The 22,919-nt window shown below is 43.7% G+C and overlaps 1 protein-coding gene across 2 annotated transcripts; it reads right to left on the reverse strand.

Annotated features, from left to right (window-relative positions):
- Window positions 1–449: 449 nt before the first annotated feature.
- Window positions 450–18,393, reverse strand: LOC144936198 (uncharacterized). Of its 2 annotated transcripts, XM_078863171.1 has the most exons (10): window positions 17,059–18,393; window positions 15,690–15,838; window positions 10,754–10,900; window positions 9,445–9,663; window positions 8,046–8,570; window positions 6,595–6,756; window positions 6,002–6,241; window positions 4,961–5,101; window positions 3,651–4,038; window positions 450–2,767 (listed from the first exon to the last, which is right to left on the reverse strand). In XM_078863171.1, exons 1-10 carry the CDS (start codon window positions 18,075–18,077, stop codon window positions 2,704–2,706), a joined length of 3,054 nt encoding a protein of 1,017 aa, XP_078719297.1. In that variant the 5' UTR covers window positions 18,078–18,393; the 3' UTR covers window positions 450–2,703. The 2 variants fall into 2 exon arrangements, with proteins under 2 accessions (XP_078719297.1, XP_078719298.1); XM_078863172.1 differs by lacking the exon at window positions 4,961–5,101.
- Between the last annotated feature and the right edge of the window lie 4,526 nt (window positions 18,394–22,919).

Consider the following 22,919-nt stretch of genomic DNA (forward strand, 5'->3'; position numbering starts at 1 on the left):
TTCTTCCTTAAGACCCTCTCAATCGCCATCGCTGCGCTAGTTGGACAGCTAGCGTAGCGTATGCCGGAGATGGGCTAATGTGTTAGGATCGCCTATGTGTAGCTGCGTTACGTAATGTATCGCCCAGTGTGCTCTTAATAAACAAGAAGCCTTCTTTCTACTCGATGTTTCTCGGAAGTCGCTCACGACACAAGTATCAAAGTATGAATAGCTCGAGTTGAGCAGTTACATCAATGGGACCTTTTTGCCAGTATCAAGACGTTGAAAAGAACTGACGCAAAATATATGGATCATATTGACATAAGTAAAACGGGATTGGGAAGGACACATTGCGAGAAGACATGGATGGCCGCAGCCTTCATACAGCAGTGGATAAAGCATTGCTGCTGCGGATATTAACATTAGGAATCAAGAGCATATAAATGGTCAGTTGAATAAATGTATTGTAAGTTTAAACTCAAAATGTTTATTAAACAAAGGACAACATAAACAACGAACAATACCCCCCAGGTTGGTCAAGCGATTTTGTCACGCCCAAAATAAAAAATATAAACATGAATCTCAAATGCATTTAATGTATTGTTCATAAAATGGCATATATAAATATCGCTAGATACGCCAACTTTTTCATTAAATGGCATTAACAATATCACCAGAACCATGATGAACCCGACAGCATTCAAAGCTCAGATTACGTTAACACAAAACACGTGCATAGACAATTCTCCCTGCCAGCCATGCTGCTCAAATAAACGAACTAAAATTTAGTTAAAGAGCATGACTACTGTTCAATAATTAAGGCAACATCTGAAATATTCCTTTGTAAAAATGCAAACTATGGTTTTTATCAGCAGGATACCTACTAGGCATGTTAGGATTCATCTCCCGAGTGGTTCAATACATCGTCACGATTCAGGCAGGGTTTGGGGTTTGATTCAAGAATGGTTCCTCCTTTGCTCCATTAGCCTAAAAGTAACATTACTCGTATCATTTACATATAATTTGCATACATTTCAATGGATTCAGACAAGTGCAATTTTATGCATGCATCATGGGCAAAATAACTCACTTTAATTGATATACTATATTGATGAATCATTGCATGCCAAGTTCCTACCAAGTCCACCATACCTCTGTATTTGATTGTCTTGGAAAGTGACCAAAGAACCTAAGACAAGCACAACTTTGGTGAACAATTGGCCTGAGAAAGTTCAGCAAGTCAAAAAAAATTGTACAGACGACCCTTCAAGGCTGCCATATAGTAAGTAGTAAGTGCTGCATTCGGGGCTTTTGGGTGCATTCATGCTATGCAATGTTTATCATTTGTAAAATATACGTACAAAACATATGCCACAAGTGCTTACAGCAGAACTTAAACATTCCCCTCTGTAACAGGATTTAGTAACAGTCTTTCTAAAGAAGTCAGTTAAGCATAACATTATGGCATGCAATGGGATTTGCTGGTACTGAATGCTATGTAGTGCAATATTAGTAGTATCATTGTGTAAACACCAGTGAAGGTTGTACCTTGTTGAAGCCACAGACCACTGCATTTAACACACAAAGTTCCAACGGTAGGGCTGCAAATTCATGAACATTAACATGACAAATATGATTATCCTCTTCGCAGAGCTGGTAAAAATTTTACTCTGTACCCATGTACTTGCAAAGCAAATGTTAACTAGCACAAATGATTGGGCAACCGTACCAGTGAGCCACTTAAAATCGTTTTTTCCTAGCTGTCTGTCTTATATGACAATCCGTAACCCTTCCATTTTCCTTCCAAATTACTCCAGTCCCATTTCAACAGCCACACAACACGTCCCCCATACCCTCAACAAACACATCCCACTTCTTCTACGAAAGCGTATCTGTAATGCCATCATTGGTTTATAACGGAAATATTAACCTATCCTCTACACATTTAACAACAAGACCTGCGTGCCCAGAATTTATTCGGGAACATTTATATATACTCCTGGCTTTAGTTTACAATAAATAGACCTGAATAATATTAATCGGGAGAAAAAAAACTAAGCTTATAAAATTGAAAAAATGTGACCTCTTTTCACAAGGTAGCTTATGTAAATTATACTTTGGATATGTGCATATATTAAATTACTAAACCTGCTACGATATCCAGTTCCATTAGTATATATAGTCAAAAAAACAATTACCACGTACACGCGAAGACTGAATAAAGGTTAGCGTACTGAGTTTAGGCACAATAAAGGTTAGCAAGTTACAAGAAGAAAACACAAAGTACAACAGCATTATTAAAATCCCTCCGAGTGCCACTTTGCAGGTGTGATTGCAAAATACACCGCACATACATTTAAAATCATTTTAAGCACGTGTGCAAAAGCACGCAAAGAAACTATGAAGGTCTTCTTTGCAAAGCAAGGTGATTAATAAATGAATGCTTAAGTAGTGTACGTGCATGTCAGTAAATTATGCACATCTACAGTGGTTCAAAAAAGTCAAAAACCTATCAACTTGAATAACATTTGTTTTTTATAAAACAAGTCAAAACCCAATTATGTATGGGCATCCACATATTTAAGAGGTATATAATCTGAATATGGTGGCTGTAATTTGAGAAAGGTATGATGAATGGCACTAGTTAACACTCATAATCTCACATGCAGACCTCCTATAAGTCAATAGATATCTGTATATGCTGGGATTGCTACATATCCTTCATTAGTAGTTGACTCTGCATGAAGCATCCTTTAACACCCCGAAAGACCTTTGCATTTGTAGGGACCTGTGGGGGAAAAAACAATGTCCAAAATTTACATATCAAATTAATGATGCTTGACATTACTTTTGTCAACATCTACAAATTGAAGCTCCGGACGTCTAATAGTTTTGAAAGATGGAAATGTAAATTACCAGCACGTGTAGCATTTACAAAATAGCAATTAAAAATGTTGACTTAAAACTTTCGTGACTGCAGGAATTCATATTCTTGGTTCTTTCGGTAAAGTCACGTAGATAGAAAACAAAAAATAAAAATAATAAAATAAAATTTAAATACATCATTAAAGTAAGAATAATAAAACACACAATAAAAATAGTAAAATTAAGTTTAAAAAATTAAATTAAAATATAAATTTTAACTGCATTGTATTATTTTTATCGCGTTTTTTATTATTATTAAATGTATTTATTTATTTAAAAAAAAATTTAGTTTTAGTTTTCTATCTACGTGACTTTACCGAAACTAAGAATATAGCAATTTAAAAGTCCCATGATTTGTAGCGAGTAAAAAGGGTTCTGCCATTAAGTCCATGAATGATAAAAAAAAAACCTTCACAACCAATGCATTTCGGAACTGTGTGTCACAACAAGTTTCCTATGTCACATCAAACTATGTTTATGATTTTTACAATTCATTGTAAACGCAAGACTCCAAGTAGCATGAGACATCGCAAGCAGCATAAAGCACTTGCACAGCTCCCTTGTTCCTCTATGTAAATTTTTGTTTGCAATGTAATAAAGGCCATTTTATTATAATTTGCATAAAGCTTAATTCTAATACCCACAATTCACCGCAAGTAACATGACCCACAGAATGGCTGTTCATCGATGCAACGTTAACTGTGCAATTAAACAGCATAACATTTAAGTACATGGTACATATTCACCTCTGAGTTGGCTGTGCCAGCTTGCTGCGAGGCACCGCAGTACACGGCTGGGTGTTAGGGCTGGTCTTGCTTGCCGCCGGCTTCGGCAGCGCACTCTTGCCCAACGAGCTGGTGCTTGCCGCCCGGGTGCCACCAATCCTGTCGCCGGCTCCTACTCCCGACGACGGGGACCCGCTCGGAACTACCAGGCGGGAACGGGGTTTCGGGGTTCCAGGCGAGGGCACTTTGTGCGTGGTGGTACAACCGGTTTGGCCGCCCTGAGTAGTGCCGGGACTGCTCGACTGGGAGGTCGTCCGATAGCTCGCTCCGGACGCGGCGGGAGGTGGCGTCGTTTTGCACGGCAGCCTCGACTGGGAAGTCGACGTCGGCAGACGCAGCCTCGACGAGCCTGTGAAAAAATTATTACGGCACAAAGATGTCACTTCAACAAAACGTCGTCCTTAACCCTTTCCGAGACATCTGCAAGTTGCAGGGTGGGTTCTAGTTCACCAATGAATCTCGAAACATGCAAGCGGCAAGCGGCCCAGCGTTAATTTAATTTAGAGAGGCATATCGTTGTTGTTTTTACAGGCAATGCACTCACCGCATATAACTGTAGGCACACGACCGCACTCTACGATAGCTGACGCCAAACTGTGCCACACGCCCTCCCCGCATGGCCTTGTGGGAGCCTCGGTACCGATAAAGTTACGTTATTTTTTCTTCCAGTTTCATTTTGACGATGTACACTTACGTCATCGGAACGGAATCGGAAGAAAAACCGATGACGTAAACGTATGTCATCGGAACGGGAAGGGGTAAAGCAGCAGAGTATGAAAGCTTATTACGATATTTTGCAACAATGTTCATTTGAGATACAACCCACAAAAATCAAATAGCTGTGTGCACTGGGCTGTCCCATGAGTTTGAATCTTTGTTAATGAGAAAATAAAGACTTTAACATCGGTCGGGGGTTCAAAAATAGCACCATGGTGATGTCACTGCACTGACAATAAAATGCATGACAGTGATATCACTCATGTTCCAAAATGACTTGCCTGACAGTAACTTTAAAGTGTTTTTATCTCTTTAAATAAGCCCCAAGTTTCTGTCAGACGTTTAAATTAAGGACACAGCCTGGGAACGTTTCTTCAACTACTATTAGGTACATTTTTTGGGTTGCATGTTCCTCCAGTTTCTAGGCAATGTTTTAAATTTAGAACTATCCGATTTCACAAACAGCTATCATTGTTTCATGAGAAACAATGCCAAATGTGTCATAACATGGGAGGATTCAACGTCAAAAGCTGCAAAACACGATGGGATGATACCTGTTTTGGTTTTACAGCGAAGAGACGCATCTGTAGCTGGATCCTGAAGATTGGACTCCAGGCTGAGGCTGTTTTTTACAACTGCAAGAGCCGGCCGCACGATAGTGCTGTTCAGGTTTGGCATGCTCACATGCGTATCATCTATAAGGTGACATAGAATGGGAAAGGACAAATATAAAAAAACTGAAAAAGAAAACTAATCTTATGCAGTTTTTGCATTAAATGAAAATCCTTTTTCTCTTTTGGGTTCAAATAATGTGTTGGCCTAGGCAGGCTCAAAGCTTTCAACAAGATACAAAAGTGACCTCTGAACTATCACCTTTTTAAAAGGTTCCCTACCCAAAGAAAAATGCAGTATAGCACATTTCATGTTTTCATGCCTGCAGGCATGTACATGTAACCTTTACATTGTATAACCCCACTTAAAATGCATCAACAAGCCAGAGCACTGTGCAACAGAGAGCAGACAAGTCAAGTTACCACACTCTTCCTTATGCAAAATAGCCAAAGCAGCTGCGATGGTGGGCAAACACAAGCCTATTTAAACTAACCAGATACCATATGGGCCAAAAAAGCAGTGTATAGAGCAGCACATTCGAAATTGGTGCCCAGGAGAATGCAGAGATTGCGTGTTGTGTCACGAGCTCCCTGGGTGGTTCAGAGATCAGAGCGTTGAGCTGGCACCGCTGAGATCCTGGGTTCGAATCCAAGCATCTGCCTGATCTCAAGTGTAATGAGTTGACAGTCTCCGCCTGGTCACCAAAGACTGTACAACCATCACGGTAAATTTGTTTCTATAATATTTTAGAGATTTGTTTGACTGCCATGCAACGAACATTAATCTATGTCGCAGGTCAGGTAGGAAGAAAGTTCTGCCTCATGCTGTGTAGAGCAAAGGTCACTTGAATGGCTCTCGCAAGTACTTTTCGAACAAAGATGTTCACTGCCATGGGCTCCAACATGGAGGGCTGCACCACTTTGTGAGATCTGAATGATACAATGATGGTAAAGACCAACATTTGAAGAGTGAGCATTGCATACTTGGGCTGGCATTGATTTGGCCGTGTCTAGGCGATCCCACTTTCGGCCTCTGTCCCTGCATGAGGCGCGACCGAGCAGGTGTGGTGGGACCGCTCGCTGCCCTTGGCTGCGGCGCCGGCTGCTTGTTCGTCGCAACAGTGCGGGGCCTCGTTTCCGCTGCGCGACCCACGTTCGTGTTCGCCAGCCGGACATTTTGGCCTGGGCTAGTGACCGCTGGCAGCCCATTGGAGGACGAAGGTGCTGGAAACACAAAACAATTACTATCTGAGAACGGTGTATTCACTGATGTCGTGATATTTAACAGAGTTCAAAATTGTAAGCATGCCCATACCTGGCTTTGGTTAATGGCACAGATACTATTAGGGGTTAAGATAAGGCCATGGGTTATAGCTAGGAATATGTTCAGGACAAGTAGTTTGATTTACAACTCGTATGCAGGTTAGTTTCTAGCTTCAGATTGTTTTAAGACCACTGTTTGATTAGGATTAAATGGAATGTGAAGGCATATTTACTATGCCACTGATATATATATGTAGTAGAGAATATATCACTTTTTAAAAGCATGTAAAGATGGTGCCAACGACCTCACGTACCCGTCGCCAGGCCTTTGGCTTGTCCCGCACCAGGCACATCTACTCGACGCTGCTGAGAGCCTTGGGGTACCGCTGTACCCCGCACCACCGCCTGGGGCTGAGAGAGACCGGAAGCCACCCTCCCTGGCTCCACCATTAAATGTCTGCTCCTCTGCTGCAAGCCTACAAACCATACACATGTAATAATGCAGATAAAAAATTTCAATAACGCTTTAATTGTACAAGATTGTATACAGGGTGGAACGATGCATCGATTTACATTCTTTAGCTCGCGATATATTAACTGTATAGAGTGCATAAAAGTTGATGTTTTTGCATGTGAATGTTATATGAATTGAACTCGCGTCATCATCTGCAGCCAAGAGGCACCAACATTCACCACAATCGAATCATGACCCTAAATTGCAATAATTATACATCATCCTGAGATGAAATTGTATTGTGTCTGGTGCATAGTATACAGGGGAGCATGACACAAGTGGTTCACGCACTGCAGTATGAACCGGGTAATCTGAAATGAATTCCTGGCCACAGCTAAACATCAATGGAAAGTGATATCTGAACCGGTTTTGGGCACTACATCTTAAGCAAATCCTCACTGACCAGCATGAAGTACGGTCAAATAACTAGCATGACAGGAGTGAGAGGCGGCCTTCATTCAGCAACGTATTGAAAAAGCACTGTAAATTATTATTATTTATACAATGCTTTTTTTTTTAAACGTGTTTTTTTCTTCAAATATTGCTTTCACGTCAATGTTGTACGTTTTTGATGCTGTACACTGTAGCATGAAGATGCATCCTGAACATGTATAAGTGAACACTTTAAAACATTATTCAACACTGCTTCCTTGATGCATACTATGCCAGTTGCCAGGAGATTGTTTATCCACTTTGACTGCAAGCACTCATTAATGTCAGCTGTGATTTTCAGGATTCAACTTGCCCCAGATAAATTAATGCAAACAATGCATACATGTACTTAAATCCAAGTTAAATACATGTTTGTAATGCACAGCTTGTTCTATGCATATATATTTTTTTCGCACTCCTAATATATGTATACTTTCTTTTTTGACAATTATATACATTCACGGTACAGTAAGTATACAATGAAAGGAAAAGGCACACCGTATTGCAATGCATCATTTTATTCGTGAAAGTGACTCACAAGGCTAGTGGCAAAAATTCCACATTTGGTCTGGGATCAGTCTCCATAAGGAAACAACTGCTTGACAATTAAAGGCTGCTAATTTTTCTCAACCCAGATATACGGTGGGTTGAGTGATCACTTGCTACAATATAAACTCATGGGCAACTGCTCTACTCTCTGATCTGTATTGCATGTTTCCATGATCTTTAGTTGTGAACATTCAAATTAGCCGCACTCGACCTTTGCGTTCTGTCAACATTACATCACTGGGTAAGCAAACCAAACTCGGCTTATGTTACCGTCTGTCCGGAGGCTTTGCGGTGCACGCAGACGTAAGGGCGGCTGAAGCCGGGACGCTTTGCTCGGGAGGTGGTCACTTGGGGATTCTCGCCGGCTTCCTCTCGAAGAATCGACATCGTCCGTGCAAGGTGAGAAAGGACCGCAGGTGTCCTCTTCCTCCTCCTGGTCGCTGAAGGGGGTGAGGTCGTGAAGAAGTGGTGCTCGGAGTCGCCCCGGCGAATCTGCGGGCCCCGACACAGACGAGCCGTCCCCGTCCTGACGCTCATCCGCCACACGAGGCCCACATGGCAGCGGCGGCGAAGCGGGCGGGTCTCCTGTTCGAGGATCGGCGGTCGCCTCCGACTGGAGGAAACCCTGGCACGAGGAAAGGTCTGCGGCAGTCTCTGCGAGCATGGTTGTCTCCAAACTGCAGATGCATGTTGTGTCAAAGCCGCACACCTGGATGCACTGCTTGAGAATGTCGGGAGAGTACATGGGCGGGGACATCTCATTGAGCGAGGACCCAAATTCTTGCTGTTGCAGCTCTGCAAGCAAAAGATAAGATGCATTTAATTCATAGTCAGATAGGAATCCAATGGGACCAGGTGTCTCTTTTTTAAGGGTCACCTGTGTTTAAAGAAATACAGCAACAACATGAAACAGATTGTAAGAAAATAATGCAGAAATACATAAAATACATATGGAACAGTTACAAATTAAAGATAATTAAACTTGTTTAAAAAACTACTGTTAACAAAAACAGGAAATTCCAATTAGTACAAAATAATATGCAAAAACACCATGTTAACATGTTTTCGAGGGTGGATGGAGGGCAGGTGTGACATAGCACGCATGACCCCGGCTGAACGCAGTGGGACGTGGGTCACGTGAGCCCTGTACACTTGACCACCCACATGCCAGCCAAAAAAACTTTGTATGACTTCCAAATAATGATGACATTACATATTTAACAAAAGAAAATGACTATCTCGCCTGTTTAATCAATTACACAGATTTAGAACTTAATGTTGTGACATGAAAAGACAAAGTTTCACTATATTTTTATGCACGACATGGGTAATTCAATGTTGCACACTTCCACGACAGCAAATCGATCAACGTGCCTTACTGTTTAAGTTCAGGGCACACCCTCCATACACGCCTGAATAAAACAAACATTTTTGTTCAAACCATTGAGCTCCAGATAATTTTATAACTTGAAATTTATATAGTTACACTGCCACACAATGATACTCTTGTGACATACCACAGGAATTTCAACATCTATTTTTCTAAAAAGGACATGCTTAAATTATCAAACAATAAGCCATCGACCATGTACATACTGGCCCAGTGGTAAAAGCGTTGACTGCTGGATAACAGTTGCTCAAAATAGACGTAGAATCTCAAAGTACTCACTCTGCTCCTTAAGCCAGATCATTAGTCGGAGTTCAGAGATGTTACTTGGGCGGGAATCCATACAAGAGTCATCACCATCCAGAATCTGGGTTCCGTTCATAAGCTGCATCATTTTCAAAGGTGTTTCATAGTCTGGCCCCTTTGAGCTTTTAATCTCAGGGCTTCCGAATGTATTTAGCGGAGTGCTGTACCGCCTTGTCACATGGTCCAAGTCACAATCTGTGAAAGAAAAAGATAATGTCAGCTCCACTGAAAGCCATTTTGCCATAAATAAAACGTACCTGAAGCGTTGTTTTATATTTTTATTATTTTATTATTTCCCTTCTACGTGACTTACCGAAAGAACCAAGAATATACCCGAAGCAGTCTATATTCTTTAGTGATAACCAAGTGGAGAAGAAAATATCTCAAAGATAAGCATATTGCAAAGTTGAGCTACAAGCAGAATCGAGGTTAAAAACAAGATGACAAGGTGTTCTCACACGTTTCATTGCGATGTGATTATTTACGTTGTTTATTATCCTCAGCTGCTCGCACTGTCTGGAACTCCCTTTCTTTATCTCCTGTACCTCCGACTCCATAACTATTATAGTTCAAACTATAGGTCTTCATTTCCTCGACAAGCTATCACTCATCAGTTTTATCAGCTGCTTTCCCATTTGTACTGTTTAAGACTTTTATACCAATAAATATGTATGCAAAATGCAAACCATTCACTCCTGTCACCAAATGAGCGATTAATATTGCCTGATATTCTTGAATATACTTACTTTCTTATTCAAATGTAACCTTTACAAACCTATACATTACATTTAAACAGTAAATGCATAGGCCACAATTACAAACTGCATTGTGACTTATAATAAACACTGGAATAGCAACAATAAATCAGCCAACCTCTGGTTGGAGTGACGGCATCATGCATCACCACCAGGTGCGGTGGTGCAAACTTAATCTGGAACTTTAGATTTATAAAACTTCGAAACCTGCTATACTGCAAGGTGGCCATGGAACAGCAATACCATCTCAGACACGTACAATTCCTCAGGGTAATCAATTTCCTTCTGTATGAACATAAATGCTAAAAAAAACATTTAGCAAAACACCCCAAAGTAGAACCCTCCTGAGAAGCATTATGAGCCTCATTGCAGCTTTCCTGGATAAATAACATTCTTATTGAAACTCAAGATCGATCTAAATGCAGACTGCAAAGACAAGCAGCTGCATCCCACAGTGTTCTCTGAAACTCGACGCCACTTTAGCCTCAGTCAATACTGCAAAGCCATCAGCACACGTATGACCCCATTACCATCCACAGCGGCTCGCCGATGTCGCCCCAGTTGCGGCGCGGAAGATGGCAAGGTGAGGTTAGCTCCTTTGGGGCTCTCGCCCCCGCAGCCCACCATGGTGTACTGCCGATTACAGCCGCTCACTCGGTGCATCCTATTTCTGCTCCCTGCAAAACATGGTCAGGAAACAAAACAACACCGTTACGGCCGTGAAACCCACGTGTCGTTCCATTGCTTATCCGGCGTGTTCCCAATAAGTGCACGCCTTACGCCATCGGGCAAAAATGTTTTTAACCAAAATACCCAAGGCGGCACACGTTGGGGACAATTTACATCCTTTTGTTTACGTTTCTCAACGGACAGCTGGACTGCTCCATTTTGTATAAATATACAGAGCAAAGCCCGAGGGAAGAAAGAGGAAAAAAAACGTAGGCACGCGAGCGTAAATTATACAGCAGGCAAAAACGTGTTATGGAACTTTCAGCATCGCTCGCTTCTCTTGCAAGCACAGGAAACACACCGTGAAATTATAGGAAAAGCACAACCAACTTAAAAACAACACGCAACTTATTTGTTATAATCTATCATTCTGGCACCAATTCTTTTCACTATTAATCTAAATTGTGCATGTAGTGTATTAGCTACAACAAAAACCACACATATAAAGCACAATTCAAGTTGGGGGGGGGTGGGGCTGGAGGGGGGTGAAAAAAAACATTGCCTAAAAATCCCTGAACTCGCAAACTGATCGTGCCGGTTCCTGTCTGAGCGCTTTGTGATATGGCTGTAGGGTTTTGAAATGCAGGTGTATGGGCTTGGCAGGTAGCCTGCGATTTAGCTAAATCCCCTGCAGGAAATCTATGAGTGTCCCGTCGTGGATGAATCCGAGTTGGGCGTATCGCGTGTCACTCCCCTTTTGTACGTGTGTCGTACAGTAGACACAAACTGGTCGAACCAAAAGACACGATTACAAACAATACATTATGTATAGCCATTTGTAAACACCAGGTTTAGTACTTAAGACTCCACTGGACACATTTGTATTGTTTGACTAATCACACACGATGTGTAGGATTCCATGTACGTAGCTGTGAAAGCCTCAAGGTGTATCAAGACTTGTGGATTTTCAGGAGAGTCCTGCATTGAAATATTTGGCCTATTCCTTTATGAGAAGCGTTTTAGCATGTCAGAACAAACCAGAGTACCCAAAGAAAACCCACACAACTAAGGGAATGAAGCTGAAAGATTTACACCAACAGGTGCACAAACATATCTCTACTGCCATCTTATCACACAGCTCAGCAGGTTTTAGAGTTTACAAAATCTATAGGATGCACTGACCCCTGCTTCCAATGTACTGGATAAGGGTCATGCACCACCCTGCACACCCGGTAAATATTTCAGATAATAGGATTTTCAAATAATGTTGCACGCACTGACACCAAGGCAATATTTATAAGGAGTAGGTTTTTTTTGGGCAATATTATATCACGTAATAGTTTGTAGTGTCTATGTGGCTTCAGACACTTATTAGCCATTATAGAAATTACAATCTTGGTGTGCACTCGCACACAAAGCTTGTTGACAAGAATTTACATTAGATAATGCTCATCATCTCAGCAGCTCTTCGACAGACTACTCTATTGGATTCCAGTTCTGAGCAAATCCACACATCCGTCCGGAGAATGCCACTGGCGAGCTACTGGAGAAGATTTGCGCCAACCTAAGTCTTCCGCTGACATCAAACATCTTTTGCCCGCCTACTCTCCGTCTGTCATCACGGCACCCACTGTGGGCCAATATGCCATGCAAGGATGTGTCAGCAGAGTCATTGTGGTGTGAGGAGTGGCTCATCATCAACAAGGAACCAATTCCCCGTGGTGGACGACGCTACGGTCCGCCCACCGTGACTGGGCCCTGCTCAACAGGTTCTGAACTGGCCAAGGCCTGTGTGCATCAAGCCTGCACAGGTGGGGCCGATACGACAACCTGAACTGCAGCTGTGGTACAAGACAAGAGGATGACGCATTGTTTAAGAACTGTCCGCTAACCAAGCTTAGCGGGTTTGAGGACACTGCATTCTGCAAATGATGCATCTGTGGCCTGGCTCGGCACAAATGCGCACGCGAAATTAATATGAATGACCACCAAACTTGTCAGAGCCTGCCCAAGCTCGTAGCCATAGCTCAGACAAGTAAAAAAAGATGCAGCTCTACAATTGCTTGCTCATGCCACTTCTGGGGAAAGGGCCTCCACTAGAGGGAGCTCTCGGGAGCCCCTCAAGAGGGGATTTGGCGTACTCTTTCACACTGGCCAGACATCTTGGAAAAGGTGGCAGTACCCACTTTACCCCACCACACGTGACCTGCCGATTGACTGGTGTACTCATTTTTGCACTGCCATCTCCTGGTCAACATGAAGCCCAAGCCTACAACACCTGGTATTTCCAGGGAGTCTCCAATTCAAGTACTAATCAGGCTGAACTCTGATTAGTTTCCACGTTTTGACATGATCGGGTGCATTCAGGGTGATTTCAGGGTGATTTCACCATACACGAAAGTGGATCAAATTGAATGCATTCAGCTTCAGTTGCTGCATGCACGAGGTAGATGTTGATTTCATGGAAATATTAACGCTGCATGCCAGAACTTCAAAGCTGTGCAAGATGCTATGTACCCACATCTGCCAATAACTGAAAAGTTGGCATTAACATATCTTCATAAACATACAAGGTTATTACTAGGGCTACCGCGATATAATAGTTCATTGTACATGATAATATCCATAATAATTCTATTTTCTGTTTAGTTAAATATTGCTAAATCCTGATTACCGTTGCTCATCGTGTTTCTTAAATATTCTGCGATTGAAAAAATATTAAATCACAAAATAAACTATTCAAATTGTAAATAACAGATATCCATTTAATGACCACCTTGTAAAATGTTTTCTGGAGTCATTGACAGCATGGCAGTTAACGTGATATCGTCATCTCCATAATTTAATTAACTACTCAACTGTTCCTTGCATGGCTGACGGCACTGCCCTGTAAGCATTATAGATTGTAAGTTTCCAACGTTTAGAAGACTTATGGCAGGTTGTACTGAACTGCAGTTAAATAACATAAGTAATTCATATGTGTCCTGGAAATGCAGAAAAGCATACATATTATCGAATAAAAAGTTAAATTACAATTACAAAGTAGTGGGATATTGATACGGCAATAATCATTATGAAATTTTATATCATATCTGTCATATCGGGAAAAACGTTATTGCTGTATCGTGCAAGCATATTTATGACTTTCAATCACGCAATGCCACAAAGTGGCATGCATAACTGCTGTCACTGACCTTCCACAGTTTAGGCCAAGCTGTACATAAAAGGAACACTGTGGAACTGCCTACAGGACAGCAAGAACATGGGACGGGGCCACGGACCTAATCGGTCAAGGCACAATGGGGCTCTACTGCGCTTCCACTATGGCTGCCAAATTCCAGAAACTGCTCGCATCCCGTGGCCCCTTTTGACCATTTGGCTGAAACAAGAGTTTTGTGTCGCGTGTTTGTGCCAGCACAAAACACTGCCTTTTATGATCATGCTATAGCAGTGATGGCCACAATATCTATTCACCAGTGTTCCCTTCTGTGCCACACTGGCAGTTTCGTACCATATAAAAGGCACTGTATATTGTGGGTGAAATGTAAAATAAGGTGAAATTGCGGGAGAAACAAATGGGAAATTGTGTGATGTGTATATAATGTGTGCAAACATACAGCCATGTTGTATGGTTGAGAGTCCTTTGTCAATCCACTGCTGGAAGAAAGGTCATCCTACGCCGTGTCAGTTACGTGGGTTATGTGACCAAATTTCCCCACGTAGGTGAGTGCGAATGGTGAAGGGAAGGCCCAGTACTATTTCAGGTATCCCTTTCCACTGATGTCAGCTTTGGCTGGAAATCAAATCTAGGTTCCCGGGCTTGTAGCACAATGCACTAACCACTGCATCACCACGCTACCCACCCCACAGTCCTGCTACCGTTTTAAACTATCATATATCCTGCAATTCCCCTTATGTGGCTAAGAGTGGGTCCCAAATGTGCTAAACGAATCTCAAAACCATACAGCACACTAAAGTGGTATCCCAGTGCTGATATCAAAATTCACATTGATTCTTGGCCATATTTGCAACAGGACATTTCACTTGATTGACATGCTTAAGAGATTGATAATGACATTATGCAAGAAAACGATATGCTCGTATCATCTGTCAATACGCTTTTCCTTAAAGCTAAGAACACCGACTATAGGGGAAGAGCAGAGTAAGCAGGGATAAAAATCTTATGAGTGCTGCGGGTAGAGGTGGCGGAGTAAATTTGATCACAGGCAGGTACCCCTGAAGATTATTTGAGTCATGGCAGATTAAACCGACATCTATAGTCCGTCTTTAATCACCAGCCAAGCCTGTAGACTAGATTCTTGGCGCACTACCCTCCGTATCCACTTGCTCATAGCTGCAGGTGCCCTCTTAAATTATTTGAGCAATGGCACTTGCCACCTTAATTTAGGGGTTATAAAAAGAATGTTATTTTTAATTTAGTCTATTTATAATCACCAGACAACCCAGAAGACTTACATATTCACGTCGCAGCAGCTCCTGCATCTTCTTGCTCTTTAAATCTGCAAGTGATCCCTATAATAACTTCAGCCACGGTTCTGCGACCTTAAACCTAGAGGCTATGAAATGTATTTTTGTAATATACGTACAGCCAAGTCTTCTTCTTAATCTTCTGCTATTAATCCATATGAAAGAAGAATATATAGCCGAGTCTGTATGATGGTGTGATATGAATCTTAAGACTAAAGACTCATACCACACGACCATAGGCATCTCCTTGCCCTTAGTTCGAGGGTTGCTCGCTTTGCGGGCCAAGTGGGTAAGTGCTGCACCCCATACCAAGCATTGTGCTGCTGAGGCGCGACATGAGGGAGCGGCGAGCCGCCTCCATCTCGGGGCTCGGGTTGTCCAGGACTTGACGGCTCCACTCGTACCAGCTCGGCGTCGTCCCGTCAGAGGTGCTGCATTGGCGAGAAGACGTGTACAGCCTGCGGGCAGGAAGGAGCGCACCCCAGGGGAAGGGGGGGAAAGAAATCAATGAGCTTGGGGTGGGATTGTGGTGGGCGCTGGAAGGTTATCTGGAGACATAAAAACTAAACAGTTTATTCTTTCCCTGGCAGCATTAAACAAACCTGCTAATGCATTCTGCAAACTCAAAAAGGCCTGAAAGGATGACGGATGGGAGAGTGCCAACGGCTAAGTGGATAAGAAAAAAAGAATAGCTATTGATGTAAAAAGTGCACTAATGACCCCAGATTAGTGCAGGTTGAAGGAAATTACTTGATAAACTTTGCATCATTGATGGTACTGATATTACTTAATGATAGCACCAAGGCTTAAATATACTGGCTCACTTAACCTAAAATTATCTGTGTGGAAAATGGGCTCTGTTAATACTTAACAGTTGCTTTAATAGTCACATTCCCGAGTAAGGAAAACAGCTATACCTAAGCAGCTTGCTTAGACATGTTTTCATTATTATTAAACTGCTACACGTGTTATTGTTAGCCTGAAAATGTACCGCGTAAAAGTTGAGTCGGATAATTTCGCAGCAGCGAAGCGGACGGGAGACAGGCATGGATCAGCAAAGTGCAGGCAAACCAAGAAATGTAAATCTGATAAAGATGAAACCTCGTTCTAAATCCATGATTCACAGACGTTCTGAGTGGAGGTAACATTACAGAAAGTACAGTAAAAAATAAACATGCATAACAATACAGTATAGTATTCTTGATTCTTTCGGTAAAGTCACGTGGAAGAGAAATAATAAAATAATATAAATATAAAACAATAAAAATTCTCACGTTTCGACTGCAACACAAGCAATCATCATCAGATTTCACACCAGTCGAAACGTCGTGAGAATTTTTATTTTATATTATTTTATTATTTCCCTTCTACGTGACTTTACCGAAAGAAACAATAATACGAATCCCTGCAGTCACGAAAGCTTTAAATCGAAACTATACTGTATTTCGATTTAAAGCTTTCGTGACTGCAGGGATTCATATTCTTGGTTCTTTCGGTAAAGTCACGTAGAAGATACAGTATAGTGTTACAGTGTAACTTTAAAATGAAAAGTACTGGATAAAGTCACGTAGAAGATACAGTATAGTGTTACACAGTGTAACTTTCAAACGAAAAGTACTGGATGACCATGTTGTTACACGAGTGAAGCAGCCAGAAGAGACGAGCAATTTGCACTTGCCAGCTCTCATCTTGCCAGCGTGCGCACTCTTCAAGATCAACTAAGGCCACGGTATTCAGGGTTCCGTCTCGGTGTCCTCCCGGCCCCACCAAGGTCTCCTCCACTCGAACTGAACTTGGTGGCTGTGGGTCTGCGAAAGTGGCGTGGCCATCCGACGAGACGGCATGGACTTGCCGGTGAGAAGAAACCTGGAGGTCTGAGGACACACGAAGATCAGTGGGAACGGATTGATGGCGCAAAGACACGTGGGGGTGCGAGGGCATGGGATGAAGGTCCAAGGACATGGGATGCAGATTCGGGGACACTTGGCGATCTGAGGGCACATGGAGATCCGGCGAAATGGGATGAAGATCCGAAGACAACTGCAGATCCGAGGCCACCTGAAAGTTTGAAGACACGGGATAATGGTCCGAAGGCCCAAATTGTTGTTGTTGCTGTTGCTGACGGTGTCGACGGTGGTGACGTTGGTGGTGATGACGGTGGTGGAGACGTCCCGATCCTGCATCAGGCATCACGGTGGTCTGGAGGTCTGAAGTGGGACTTTGGAGGCCCGAGGACATCGGCGACGTGGGCGACGTGGGTGACAGTGGCTGAAAGTCCGCGCAACCACGGCACGGCGGCCCTAGCAACGGAGAAGTTAATCCGGCGGCGGCGGGGTCCATCCAACCTCTGTGCTCTTCAGCATTTGGTTGTCGCTGCTGGTGGATGAGCTGGAAGTCGAGGAGTTGGCGGTGATCGTCGCTCATCTGCCGCCTTTTCGCGCCCGTCCTTCTCGCCCGGCGCAGCTGCTCGTTCTGCCGCTCGAGTTTCTTTACGAGCTCCTGGAGCTGAGCTACTTCGGGCGAGTCTCCTCTGCGCTGCGCAGATGCCGCAAGCCGCTGCCGACGGCCGCCGTGACCGTCGTCACCGTCGTCACCGCCAACATCACCGTCGACGCTGTTGCCGTTCACCACCATCACCGTCGTCATCGTCGAGGCATCCTCCGTCTCCTCCCCCGTCATCACCACCACGTCCACCATGGCGAGCAAACTAAAAACCGCCTGGTCCACCCAGTGCGCGGTCGACTAGCGCGCTCGGGTTAGTTAGGAATCACGCAGAGCGAAGTGCTCGTCCGTATTTGTGTGCGTACAGAAAAATGCCAGTTGCGGCGAGAGAAATTGGCGCGGCGACAATGTGCGGCGGTCGTAGAAAACTTTTTATCGCACAGACCGACTCCGAAGCCGCCGCCGAAGCAGCGCCTCATCCTCCACCCTAAATCAGTGGCGCGCCTCGAGCCTTGACGTCAGCGCGCGCCGTGACGCTCGTGCGCGGTGACGTCACGACGCACACGTCGCCCCCAACATACAGCGACACGCCCCCAACGCGCAGCGACACGCCCCCAACACACAGCGAAACGCCCCCAACGCACAGCGACACGCCCCCCAACACACAGGGACACGCCCCAACGCACAGCGACACGCCCCCAACGCACAGCGACACGCCCCCAACGCACAGCGACACGCCCCCAACACAGCGACACGCCCCCCCGTGTTGTTGCCGGTTGCTAGGCGACGCGGAACGCTGCTGGGGTTGATTTAATTTTTCCGCTTGCAACATCAATGACGATTTCGATTCACAATTTCTCGCACAGATGTGACGGATGTACGTACTGGTGTTGTCCGACCAAATATTTGTTTTATTGGGTCGGACAACAATTTCACAGCATTCGTCGATGACATCGTGGTCTAAAAAGAACAAAAATACATATGATAAGCGACGTTTCGGGCAACGGCCCTTGTAGCATGTTGATGTTTTTTTGTTAACTGCGTGTGCGCCACTGCCAACGCAGCAGCACAAAATGCTTGTCAATAACCCTCCACCACCCGACACAGATTGTCAAGTTCACACAAATTATTATTCAAACGTGCCAATCAATGTACAGTATTGATCAAATCCTGACCAATAACACTTCTCACCGGTGGCTTAAGACTTTCGTGACAAATTTGTTTGCAAAGTGACAATCCAATTGTTGGGTGATGCGAGGGTTAATGTCAAGAACGTTGTCATAAAACTATCGCGTGGCTTAACCCAGCAAATATTAATCGTATTGGTTACGAAAAGCCACGTTTGATGTTGTACAGTACTCTCTGGCTCTTCACAAAATTCATTGTCATCAACAACCATGTACGATCCACTGCTGGGTGAATGCCTTCCCGTGCTCCGGCCACCTCTCTCGATGTTGCGATGTAACATTCCACCTTGCACCGTCACATGAGCTGTTTTCATCGCTCCATCTACTAGGTCACGAGCTCTCAGACGATTTCAATTCCTTGGCTGCAACTCTTATTTTTCTTGGCCATCTGCCATCATAGCCGTGACATGTCCTGCCCAAGCCCACTTTTTAAAAGTTTGACTTGTAATTGACGTCCCCATGCCCTCTAATCCACGTGTTTTTCCTCTTTTTGTCTCTAGATGAAATTCCAGGAAACAGATCTATGCTACTTTACGCCCTGTTCAGTCTTGTTGCTAACGATGGTGTTTCTGAGTATATCTCATAGCAGGCAGTATGCACTGATTTTGGTATTCTGATTCCTCTTTTTGGCTCTCGATGTAATTCCAGGAAGCACACACACGCGCACACACACACGCACATACGCGCACACACGCACATACACGTACACACGCACACACACACACACGTACACACACATGCACGCACGCACACGCACACACACGTAATTGAAGTTGTGTTGCTACGCTTCCAGTTCGCCGTGAATAACGATCCGAAGCCCAATAGCGCCCATTCATCACGCCGCTCGAGTGGGCCGGACACGCACGCACGCACACACACGCACACAGTCACACATATACCCACACGCACGCACACACGCACACACACGCGCATACACACGCACACGCACGCACGCACACACACGCACACACACGCACGCACACAGTCACACATATACATACACACACGCACGCACACACGCACACACACGCGCATACACACGCACACACACGCGCATACACACGCACACACACGCACGCAAACACACACGCACACACACACGCACCTCTCACCTGCAAGGCAGCGGTCGCCGCTTCTCCTCCCACATCTCTCGTCGCGGCAGCTGTAACGATGGTGCAAGTTTGTTTTTTATCATCAATTCCTCCTCCACCCCTCCCCGCCACTGTTCACCCACCAGAATAAATGAGTTCGCCCATAGTCAGTCGATCAAAAAGTTTCGCCGTGAGGCGCCGGAAGCGACGGCCATCTTCTTTAATTCACAGATCGCAGGGGGAGCGGGCGGCCATCTTGTCGGACGGACGGACGGACGGACAAACGGACGCAGACGGACGGACGGACGATATAATCTATTGGTGGTCTGGTCCACTTCGTTCCTACCAGTAACAGGACCCTGCGGGGTGGGCTGGTAGGAACGAATAACCAAAGAATATAAACATAATGTATTATTACACTTGTTAAGCCAGGAAAGCCCCACTGAGTCAAAAGGTTTTTGTAGGGTCCTGCCAAGTGTTTGCAGTAGGGGGCGATGTTGATACACGGACGGACGGACGGACGATATAATCTATTGGTGGTCTGGTCCACTTCGTTCCTACCAGTATAACCATGTTTCCTATTCACATCTCATGGGTAGTACGCACTGATTTCGGTATTATAATGCCTTGTGTGCTCATGTGGGCACATCGGAATGTAACTTCTCATTGTAAAATTCAGCTTTCCAAAAGGACTCTAACCTGCCCTTGTCTGCTTATTTATGTCATTATTCTTACTTCGGTCCACCAGCAATAGCTGGTGGACAGAAGTTTTGTTACTCTGGAAGACAATTCAAATAGTGTAGAGAATTGTTCCGTGAATATTTTTGTATATGCCCTTTGCTTCGCTCGTATTTATTACATTTATCTGGAGCCCAACTGTAAAGTAGTGCATTGTCCATCAGATCATTAATATTTGTTTAAGAATGTCAAATCTGGACCAATTTCACCTTCATAGTCTCATCAGTAGAGGTTTGCCTGTTAAATCAATGCTGCTTGGTTATTATGTACAGTACAACCATTTGGCAATTCACTGCTGGATGAAGATCTCCCCACGCTGGGGTTGTTTGACCATACTTCACCACGCTTGTCAGTGCAATGTTGGTGAAAAAGGTGGGGGAGGGGGGGTGTGGTTGTCCCAGTCCAGATCAAATATCACTCGCCACAAATGCAAGCCATGGCAGTGTGAAATGAACTCTAACACAATGGGGCCCGCGGTGCCTTGTACCAGTAAAGCCCCCTGCTGGGTTGCTTTGTAATAACAGGAAACAATCATGAGATAGGAGAGACTTAACGATTTGAATAAAGCTGTCAAATGTGTATTTATTATTTATTCGGTGATGCCACTGCGTTGGCAGCGGTACAGAAACACAAAAAACAAACCAACTCAACACATTCGTCAATAACACTGTGGCCTTAAAATGGAAAAAAATGTAAATGACCCTTCTGCATAGCACGTCCTCTGAATAGTCATGTAAATGGCCTCCTCTACTTACGAACACTCGACTTATTGACTTTTAGAGATACGAACAAACCTGTCCGTATGCCCAGTTTACCTGTTCGGATGGAGAGTCGTAAGTTCAATTGCAGCGCAATCGATGGAGGGAGTGGCATCTACATCTGTGTAACAGGAAGAACCAGTGACATCTACATCTACAGGAGATTATACAAATTTAAAGCCATTCCCCGTGTTTAGTGTACATGCCGTACAACATGTTTGGAATCGACAGGCGTAAAGTTAGACTTACGAACAAATCCACTTGTGGATAGACCTCTGGAACTTATAAGGTGATAACTCAAGACCAGGGTTGTCTAATTTGCAAGGGATCTGGGTGCTCACACGAAGCAGTGCTGCTGATCTATAAAGATGATGAAACTGGTACACGGCTGAAAGTCACGCGATCACTACTAATATATGTACGTGACTGAATAGATAGCAGCTGCTGGAGATGATGAAGTGATGAAGATACTGATGCCAATTGACAGTAATAATGACGATGATACATACACATCATGATAATGACTCGTGATACAGTCATGATAATGACAGATCCACATGAAATAAAACTTTGATTAGCTTTCATGATGGTGGTGGTGATGATGATTATGAATAACTAGACGTGCCAAAATAACAGGACGCATGGCTTGGTCAGCAAGTCGAGACATGCCTCCGAGATATTCAGGTGGCATATTGGTGACTAACATCTTGACGCATTGCCATGTTAATTTCATATCCTTGGGCTATAACGTACAGTATTTGCCAACACTATAGACAGGTAAGTTGGTGTTATGTATACATTCCAAATTCTCAACTGGGTTACATATAGCAACATGACTCCCTATTCGCAGACAATATCCCTCTGTAGAACATAGCATCCTCATGATAACCCTGCGCTATAAAAACGGTAGGAATACCCCATGTCTTCTTGGTTCTTTCGGTAAAGTCACGTAGAAGGGAAGTAATCAAATAATAGAAATAAAATATAATAAAATAATTCTCACGTGAAAGTCTAGTGAAATAGATTAATCTCTTTGATTAGCTTTCACGTGAGAATTATTTTATTATGTTTTATTTTTATTATTTTATTACTTCCCTTCTACGTGACTTTACCGAAAGAACCAATAAGATGAATCCCTGCAGTCACGAAAGCTTTAAATCGAAAAATACCCAATGTGGTAAATTATTATTGCGACCACTCATCGATTGCAAGACTATTGTGTAATGGGTGCCAGAGTGGCGCATTAGTAACAGTTGTGTCTCAACAGCAAAAAGTACTTAAGTTTCATTCCCGCCTTTCTGCGTGGAGTGTGTATGCTCTCCC

Source organism: Lampetra fluviatilis, chromosome 15 (genome assembly GCF_964198595.1).
Source record: "Lampetra fluviatilis chromosome 15, kcLamFluv1.1, whole genome shotgun sequence".
Classification (NCBI taxonomy): domain Eukaryota; kingdom Metazoa; phylum Chordata; class Hyperoartia; order Petromyzontiformes; family Petromyzontidae; genus Lampetra; species Lampetra fluviatilis.

What these genes read in the sequence shown, in the direction of transcription:
- LOC144936198 (XM_078863171.1), bottom strand. Translation starts at nt 18,077, where the DNA reads ATGGTGGACGTGGTGGTGATGACGGGGGAGGAGACGGAGGATGCCTCG. An exon ending in CCTCAGCAGCACAATGCTTG is followed by an intron (nt 10,901 to 15,689) that starts GTATGGGGTGCA and finishes CATGTTTTGCAG; the next exon opens with GGAGCAGAAATAGGATGCAC. An exon ending in CTGGCACAGCCAACTCAGAG is followed by an intron (nt 2,768 to 3,650) that starts GTGAATATGTAC and finishes TTTCCCCCACAG; the next exon opens with GTCCCTACAAATGCAAAGGT.